This window comes from Sprattus sprattus, assembly GCF_963457725.1.
Source record: "Sprattus sprattus genome assembly, chromosome: 3".
NCBI lineage: Eukaryota > Metazoa > Chordata > Actinopteri > Clupeiformes > Clupeidae > Sprattus > Sprattus sprattus.
Genome location: NC_137922.1, coordinates 56909121 through 56919120, shown reverse-complemented (window position 1 = coordinate 56919120; position 10000 = coordinate 56909121). Strand labels below are relative to the sequence as shown.

The 10000-nt window shown below is 45.1% G+C and overlaps 1 protein-coding gene across 1 annotated transcript in view; it reads right to left on the bottom strand.

Annotated features, from left to right (window-relative positions):
- Positions 1-5766: 5766 nt before the first annotated feature.
- Positions 5767-10000, bottom strand: part of nlk1 (nemo-like kinase, type 1) — an 11755-nt gene continuing 7521 nt past the window's right edge. Inside the window, exons 8-11 of the mRNA XM_080834241.1 lie at positions 9628-9714; positions 8864-9062; positions 6806-6899; positions 5767-5983 (exon numbers count right to left, since the gene is read on the bottom strand). Of these exons, the coding sequence (XP_080690367.1) occupies positions 5935-5983; positions 6806-6899; positions 8864-9062; positions 9628-9714 (429 nt within the window). The 3' untranslated portion in view covers positions 5767-5934. The remainder of the gene's footprint in view (positions 5984-6805; positions 6900-8863; positions 9063-9627; positions 9715-10000) is intronic.

Genomic DNA, 10000 nt, shown 5'->3' with positions numbered 1-10000 from the left:
TGTATGTGTGTGTGTGTGTGCTGCTGGGGTGCGGGGACACCAAAATAGATTGAGAAAGGATTACCAAGCAGGAGCTTTAGAAGATTATGAGAGAGAGAGGGAGGGGCCAGCAGTATACATCTGTGTTTCTCTGTGAATATGTGTGTGTGTGTGTGTGTGTGTGTGACTGTGTGTGTGAATGTGTGTGTGTGTGTGTGTGAAGAGGACTGCCACTAGAGACAGAAGGGTGGTGTGTAGAAGTGTTTCCACCAGAGGACAAAGGAAGGTACTGTAGGAAAGCCTGTGTGTGTGTGTGTGTGTGTGTGTGTGTGTGTGTGTGTGTGTGTGAGAATAGTGACACGGGAAGGTACTGAAGGAAAGTGTAAGCGTGTGTGTGTGTGTGTGTGTGTGTGTGTGTGAGAAGAGTGACACGGGAAGGTACTGAAGGAAAGTGTAAGCGTGTGTGTGTGTGTGTGTGTGTGTGTGTGTGTGTGTGTGTGTGTGTGTGTGTGTGTGTGTGTGTGTGTGAGAATAGTGACACGGGAAGGTACTGAAGGAAAGCGTAAGTGTGTGTGTGTGTGTGTGTGTGTGTGAGAATAGTGACACGGGAAGGTACTGAAGGAAAGCGTAAGCGTGTGTGTCTGTGTGTGTGTGTGTGTGTGTCCTGTGTGTGTGTGTGTGTGCAGTGACACAGGAAGGTACTGAAGGAAAGTGTAAGCGTGTGTGTGTGTGTGTGTGTGTGTGTGTGTGTGTGTGTGTGTGTGTGTGTGTGTGTGTCCTGTGTGTGTGTGTGTGTGTGTGTGTGTGCAGTGACACAGGAAGGTACTGTAGGAAAGCGTGTGGATTACAATGACAGCCGCAACTCAACACAAAGAAGGGGTGTGTTCGCTCACACACACACACACACACACACACTTCAACTTCTGTCTGCAGAGACAGCGCCATGTCACACTGCCAGCTTCGATGCGTCACTGACGTCAGTGCGAATCCCGTTCTATATACCGACAGACAGACTAACTCTGATATAGATTAGTGTGTGTGTGTGCGTGTGTGTGTGTGTGTACCGACAGACAGACTAACTCTGCTATAGATTAGCAGAGGGCTTTAAGGGTACAGGGCAATGAGCCAGGACTCCAACTGAAGACGGCTCGTTAAGTCTATGAGGCGGAGAGATCCAGCCGGATGCAGGCAGAGAGTCTAATAGGCTAGTGACAGGAATGGCCCCAACATGTCATTTGTGGGAGCGATAGAGATAAAGTATAACATGGTTGGGTTTAGTTCTACCCAGTGGTGTAGTCCAGGGTATACGCAGGTATACGGATTATTATACCCACTTATTTTTCAGTCAGCATTGTATACCCACTTCTCCAGGGACCACTACAACACTGGTTCTACCTTCAGTAGGGGTATCTCAAAAACTAAAGCCCTTTTTGACAGTTTGTCAGTAGCCTAAGAAGGCCGTCTATCCTGCACTTATCCACGAAGAGTCTCATTGGCTAGTGACAGAGGAGTCTGGATGGGCCTCGTTGTGAAACATGAGTTTACAGGAAGACTAGATTACGACAATGAACTCGCCAGATGCACACACAGTAATACGGATCTCAGACAGGCCCGTTACGTGATAAACCACACTGCCAATCAGGCCACAGATCCTCCTCGGTGATGGTTACCGTTACGTCATTACAAAGTGAGATATTCGTGTAGCACCGAATGTGTGAAGGCAGGGCATCGAACACACACACACACACACACACACACACACACACACACACGTACATGGGGTTGTGTAGAGTCCGGTCCGGTCCCGGAAGATAGCGGCCGCGATGAGCTTGGTCACAGCCCGGGCGCGGTGGGTTCGTAGGGTCCGGGAGGCGTCTGTGACTTGGTCCACATGTTGATCGCCCTCACGCGACACGCACCGGTCTCACGCCAGCTAAACAAGACAAACATAATTAGTCGCAAAGCCTCGGACTGGGACCAGGACAGTCTATTCCAGGCACCATCTTCTCCCGGGCCTGACTTTCTGAGTCACAGCATCTGATGTTATCCTTGCGATTCTGTAATAGCTGGATAATTAAATGTTAACTAACGGGTTGACTAGATGATATGCAACATACCAAAAAAACAAACAAAATATCTGTTAACTCAGACGCTTTCATTTATGTGGTGTTTAATTATGTATTAATTTCCTCTGACAATTTTGGCTTTGATTTCATAACCACTGTCGTTAAAGTAAGCTAGCTAGCCAACTAGCTAGAACCGTTATGCTGCCTAACGTTATCGTCCTCCACGAGCCTTCAAAGCACATCATGCAAGTCATCGTTCAGGTATTAATTCCAACATCACCTTTCCGTTATTCGACTTAACGGTCCTGAAATAACGCTTAAATTGACCAGCAAGCGGCAACCCAGCTCAGTATAACGAGAATAGTCTAGCTACACAAGATATCTATAGATAGTAAGCTAACGTTAGACTCGTCGGAGAGTCCAAACAGAACTATCGTTAGCAATATACTAACATCACCACAATATGTTCTATCTAGCTAGGCTGCTAAACAATTTACCGGTTACAATCTACACGGAAGCAGAGGACGGTTAATGTTCAGTAACGTTGACGGCATATGGATACGTTAAATAATGACCGTTAACGTTTAAATACAGTGTGTTAACGTTTAAATACAGTGTATGATACCTGGTCGTTGGCGTTATCTCTAGATACCGAAAGTAGCGGGATGCCTGGACTGTCTAAGCGCACTCCCTCTTCGCAGGACGAGACGGTGATTTATCCCGCAGAAGAGATGGGATTTATCCAAGAAGCGCAGGACTGGACAGGGCGACTGAGGACGTCTGGTACTCGTTTCGGCGAACTCAGTAGACCAATGGATATGCTACTTAATGAAGTTGCTGTTCTTCCATTATCTATCGTTTAACCTTATCTTGCTAACGACATGAGCCAACCAACCTAGAAAAACGTAACAGTGGCATTGAAACCCACCAACCTCGTAAGTAAGGTTACTAAACGAAAGCACTTACAACAATATCAGCGAGTAAACATTCGCTCTTTTAAATTGGACGACCTTGTAACCCGGTGTTGTGTTCGTGGGTAACGCGACAGGCAGTGCACAGAAAACACGCACGCGGCATTCCTCGGTAGTAGCAGGCTAGCTACCGTTGGCTAATTTTACGTCAGCACCCTGGACAGCTAACATATTACATAGCGACATCGTCTATTTAGCTTCACTTTATCAACAAACTACACTGTACAATTAGTAACGTTACAAGATTTGTTTTGGCTATAAACAAATACCACACCCAAGACTTACCGTTCTTTGTTTATTGAAGGAAGGGATGGATTGTTGTTGATATCTGTTAAGATCCAGTTCGTTCTGTTCTGTTGACACTGGCCTGATTTTACTTTTAAATGTGCGCCGCGAATTTTGGTAACCGAATAAGGATTGGCTTAGCGGTCAGCCCTCAGTTTTTTAAATCGCCTCCCATTGGTCCTAAAAGAAGGAGACAGTTCTTGTATCCAATGAAAACACACTTAAGAGTGACCTGATGAAAACCTCGAGAGTTAACCATTTGCGGACTGTTTTTTTTTTTTTCATCCAGCTTAACGATCCAATTGTTCACAAACATATTTTTATTTGCACAAATGGATAAAGCTACACCGAATCTTGTTTGAAGGAAAGAACACCATCCTGTTTATTGTGGACATTATCTAGAATGATAATCCTAGCACGACAACCTTCTGAAATATTAATACCTATTGTTTTAGAACCCAGCCCACTAGGCCTGGCGCTGAACAAAGATGCTTTGCAATGTAAAACTCGGCCAGTGTCTCTACCCTTGTACAATGAAGTATTTACATACGGATTTGCTTTCCAGCTCACAATAATGCGAACCCATCAACTGGTCACCATTGGCTGGCAGTTCGTCTCAAGACAGTCGCTATGATCATCAGTCAACACAAAGAGATGAAATAAACTGCCCGTCCCGTGTCTATCCCTTTATTTTGGCTACTCCATTCAAATTCAACTTTTCTTACGAAATTCAAGTATTAAAGGGAACACAAGTAAACAACTTCTTTTTTTAAATTTCAAGACAAAAAGAAACACATATCCTTATCAAGCTAAAACTGTCGTGTCCAATAACGTATAATCATAGTTATAACACATACCCACTCTTTTTTAAAACTAAAAATGTCTAATCTCTATTTTTCTGGTCTAAAGCTATTTCTGCTGCGAGTTTCTCTGGTTCTCAGCACTCGGTTGATCGCGGCTGGAAGATTGCCCAACTAGGCTCACAGGTGACTACAACCCTACTAACACAACAAGAGTAAGACCAAATCATTTAAAATATAAAACAAAAACACAATTACAACTAACGCATCAGAATCAATGGGTCGATAGATCACGATACAGACATCAAATAAAAAAAAATCATAATGACTTCTTAAATCATATTAAATAATGTTATCACCATGAACACAATTTCAAGAATTATACATTTCCTACACCACTGCATTTTGAGCCCCCAAAACATTCTTTCTGTTGATTAATAAAACACAACACACGGACCGCGCCCTCTGCAGGAGGTAGTGAGTACTGCGCCTCAGGGCTCCGGAAGTCCAGGCTTTAAAAAGTCTTGGCGTACAGCAGGTCAGTGCGCACGAATAATCGGGTCCATTCTCAGTGCTGAGAAGCCTGAGGTCGAAACTGGGTTCCCTCCCGTGGCAAACAAGACGTAACGAAGTTTTAGAAGCTACACGAACAGAAACAGCAGCAGCTCTCCGGTTACATTAGCAGCGTCTGCCCGCAGCTCTCAGTAACATTAGCAGCGTCAGCCCGCAGCCCTCCAGTGACATCAGCAGCGTCTGCCCGCGCCAGTGGACGGCAGCTGCCCGAGAGGTTGGTGGTGTGGCGACTCCCGAGGCAGCTGCGGGCGGCGTTATCTCCCCCAGTTGGGGTAAGGGGGGGGGCGAACACACTAAATAATCTTGTCACATATGCATGGTGGCAAGTCATCACTTAACAGCATACAGTACATTTGATAACAGTGTGGGGTGTGTGTGTGTGTGTGTGTGTGTGTGAGAGAGAGACAGAGAGTGAGAGAGAGACAGGAATAGTCCTTAAACTGTGTTTCTGAGGTAACTGAGGCAAATCCACACACACACACACACACACAAACTTCAGACAAACGGGACACAGCCGGGCTCGTCATACATAGGAAATGATCCCAAGAGGTAGACAAAATAAACAAACACACAAACACACTCACACACACACACACAAATCAAACTCAAGAGAAATGAGAGAACACACACCAAATGGGATAGCTGAAGTAGAAAATCCAGATATACTCTGTCGCTCTCTCCTGCTCTCACTCTCTCACACACACACACACACACTCTCTCTCTATCTCTCACACACACACAGACACATGCATATGTATGTGTGTGTGTGTTTGTGTCAGAGAGAGAGTGGGCGAGTGCGTGTGTGAGTGTGTGTGTGTGTGTGTGAGAGAGAGTGTGACAGCGAGTGTGCATATGTGTATGTGTGTGTGTGTGTGAGTGTGGGTGACAGTATGGGTATTGTGTGTCAGTGAGAGAGAAAGGGTGCATATGTGTGTGACAATATAGCTAATTTGTGTGTCTGCACTCCATTCTTTAAATACTAAAAACTGAGTAAGCAGGATACATTATCTCAAGTTATCATCACTGTGTGTGTGTGTGTGTGTGTGTGTGTGTGTCGTGTGTGTGTGTGTGGAGGAGTGGGAGTGAGTATTTCCTATCTGCACTTCTCTTCAGTTCAGTTCATGATAAATAAGTCCATTCTTCTTTGATAAAACTCCATTTCCCATGAGTCAACTCTTATGAAACTTCATGTCCCACAAGTCCAATCTTCAGGCTTTGATAAACTCCATTTCCCATGAGTCCACTGTGTAGTGTGCTCCTTCATCTTTCCTCCTTCCTGGACACCTTAGAGGAATGCCACGCTGTAGACCTGAGAGGGAGAAAGAAGAAAGGGAACAGAGAGAGAGAGAGATTAAGAGAGACAGAAAGAAGAAAGAGAAGAGAGAGATTAAGAGAGAGGGAAAGAAGAAAGAGAGATTAAGAGAGGGAAAGAAGAAAGAGAACAGAGAGAGAAAGACAAAAAGGGAACAGAGAAAGAGTGGGAAAGAAGAAAGGGAACAGAGAGAGGGAGAGATTAAGAGAGAGGGGAGGAACAAAGGGAACAGAGAGAGAGAGAGATTAAGAGAGAGGGAAAGAAGAAAGAGGAGAGAGAGATTAAGAGAGAGGGAAAGAAGAAAGAACAGAGAGAGGGAAAGATTAAGAGAGAGGGGAGGAAGAAAAGGAAGAGAGAGATTAATAGAGAGGGAAAGAAAAAAGGGAACAGAGAAAGAGAGGGAAAGAAGAAAGAGAACAGAGAGAGATTCAGAGAGGGAGAGAGATCAAGAGAGAGGGAAAGAAGAAAGGGATTAAGACAGGGAAAGAAGAGGGAGAGAAAGAAGAAAAGGAACAGAGAGATTAAGAGAGAGAGAGAGGGAGAGAGATTAAGAGAGAGAAGAAAAGAAAGGGAACAGAGAGATTAAGAGAGAAAGAAGAAAGGGAACAGAGAGAGAGAGAGAGAGTCACGTCACAGTCGGCCTCAGAGGCGTTACCATGACAGCATCAAGCCCGATGATGATTGTTAAGGCCTGTACTAAGGGTAAGGGTCAGGCTGTAATGTTAGGGTTCAAGGGTCAGAGGTCAGACTGTAATGTTACCTGATGAAGGTCAGGGTTAGGGTTAGGGTTCAAGGGTCAGAGGTCAGCGTGTATGTTACCTGATGAAGGTCTTGAAGGCGGCGCTCTGGGGGTTGATGCACAGAGGGACTCTCTTCCCCTGCTGGTGGTCAGTGATGAAGCCATGGATGAGCTCTGGGGGGAGGGAGAGAGACAGTTATGAGTGTGTGTGTGTGTGTGTGTGTACGTGTCTGCACGTGTGCGTATTCATGCAAGTGTGTGTGTGTGTGTGTGTGTGTGTGTGTGTGTGTGTACATGTCTGCACGTTTGCGTATTCATGCAAGTGTGTGTGTACGTCCGTACGTGTACATATACAGCCGCGGAAAAAATTAAGAGACCACTTCAAAATTATCAGTTTCTCTGGTTTTACTATTTATTGGTATGCGTTTAAGTAAAATGTACATTTTAGTTTTATTCTATAACCTACTGGCAACATTCCTACCAAATTTCAAATAAAAATATTGTCATTTAGATCATTTATTTGCAGAAAAATGACAATCAGTCAAAATAGCAAAAAAGATGCAGTGTCTTCAGATCTCGAATAATGCAAAGAAAACAAGCTCATATTCATTTTTAAACTACACAATACTAAAGCTTACACTTAGGAAGAGTTCAGAAATCAATATTTGGTGGAATAACCTTGATTTAAAATCACAACTTTCATGTGTCTTGGCATGCTCTCCACCAGTCTTTCACATTGCCGTTGGGTGACTTTATGCTACTCCTGGCGCAAGAATTCAAGCAGCTCGGCTTCTTTTCATGGCTTGTGACCATCCATCTTCCTCTTGATCACATTTCAGAGGTTTTTTATTGGATTCAGGTCTCGAAATTGGGCTGGCCATGACAGGGTCCTGATCTGGTGGTACTCCATCCACACCTTTACTGGCCTGGCTGTGTGGCATGGAGCATTGCCCTGCTGGAAAAAACATTTCTCAGAGTTGGGGAACATTGTCAGAGCTAAAGGAAGCAAGTTTTTCTTCCGGGACAACGTTGTACTTTGCCTGGCTGAGGTTTGTAAAAGACCATAAGGATTGAAAAAAGCGGACTGGAGGGTCTTCTAGTCCGTCTTCTCTGATGAGTCCAATTTTCAGCTTTGCCCAACACATGGTCGTCTGATGGTTAGACGGAGACCTGGAGAGGCCTACAAGCCAGAGAGTCTTGCACCTACTGTGAAATCGGACTCATCAGAGAAGACGAACTTCGAAGAACCTCCAGTCCGCTTTTTCAATCCTTATGGTCTTTTACAAACCTCAGCCAGGCAAAGTACAACGTTGTCCCGGAAGAAAAACTTGCTTCCTTTTGCTCTGACAATGTTCCCCAACTCTGAGAAGTGTTTTTTCCAGCAGGGCAATGCTCCATGCCACACAGCCAGGCCAGTAAAGGTGTGGATGGAGTATCACCAGATCAGGACCCTGTCATGGCCAGCCCAATTTCGAGACCTGCATCCCATAAAAAACCTATGAAATGTGATCAAGAGGAAGATGGATGGTCACAAGCCATGAAAAGAAGCTGAGCTGCTTGAATTCTTGCGCCAGGAGTAGCATAAAGTCACCCAACGGCAATGTGAAAGACTGGTGGAGAGCATGCCAAGACACATGAAAGTTGTGATTTTAAATCAAGGTTATTCCACCAAATATTGATTTCTGAACTCTTCCTAAGTGTAAGCATTAGTATTGTGTAGTTTAAAAATGAATATGAGCTTGTTTTCTTTGCATTATTCGAGATCTGAAGACACTGCATCATTTTTGCTATTTTGACCAATTGTCATTTTTCTGCAAATAAATGATCTAAATGACAATATTTTTATTTGAAATTTGGTAGGAATGTTGCCAGTAGGTTATAGAATAAAACTAAAATGTACATTTTACTTTAACACATACCAATAAATAGTAAAACCAGAGAAACTGATAATTTTGAAGTGGTCTCTTAATTTTTTCCGCGGCTGTATGTGTACGTGTGCGTGTGTGTGTGTGTGTGTGTGTGTGTGTGTGTACACCTTTCCCCTGTCACACAGACAGCATGCTCTCCTCGTAGCTGTGGCTGAAGGGGCGTGCGGCGGGCGGCTCGAAGTGTGTGTGTGTGTGTGTGTGTGTACGTACCTTTCCCTTGCCACACAGACAGCATGCTCTCCTCGTAGCTGTGGCTGAAGGGGCGTGCGGCGGGCGGCTCGAAGTCCCGGGTGTAGACGCGCCCGCTGGGCAGAGAGTAGCAGCACTGGCACATGCAGGTGTGGTACCGCAGGCGGCCCTCATCCAGGTAGGGGTGAGACAGGGCGTCACTGCCAGAGATGCGCTTCGCCTGGGACAACCACACACACACACACACATTACACACACACACACACACACATATTACACACACATACACACACACACATACACACATTACACACACATACACACACACACATACACACACACACATTACACACACATATTACACACACACACATAATACACACATATATTACACACACCCACACATTACACACACACACATTACACACACACACATATTACACACACATATTACACACACATATTACACACACACACACACACACACACACACACACACACACACACACACACACACACACACACACACACACACACACACACCCTCATCCAGGTACAGGTAGGAAAACACACCGCTACCAGAGATCGAAGAGAAAGGAAAGAGTTATGGGCATTAGGACCCAGTTTCCATCCTGGGAGAGAAGGAGGAGGAGGAGGGATACAGACATCTGGGAGAGGTGGAGGAGGAAGAGGAGGGCTACAGGCAACTAGGCAGTCTCCATGACGACAGACTGGAGTGAACTCTGTGACTGTGTGTGTGTGTGTGTGTGTGCGCAACAACTCACTGGATCAAACACCAGCATTCGGCACAGCAGGTGAACAGCCTCATGGGTAGCTGCATCTGACAGCATATACAACACTGACAGAGAGGGCTGTGGAGAGAGGGATAGAGAGAGAGAGAGAGAGAGAGAGAGAGAGAGAGAGAGAGAGAGAGAGAGAGAGAGCGAGAGGGGGATAGAGAGAGGTGCAAGATATTAATCATTGCTGTTCTGTTTCATTGTTATTTGATGAGAGTGATGAGTGTGTGAGTGAGTGAGTGTGTGTGTGTGTGGGCGGATGTGATTGATATGTGTGTGTGTGTTTGGATGAGAGTTGTGTGTGTGTGGATGAGTGGTGTGTGTGTGTGTGGATAAGAGTGGTGTGTGGATGAGTGGTGTG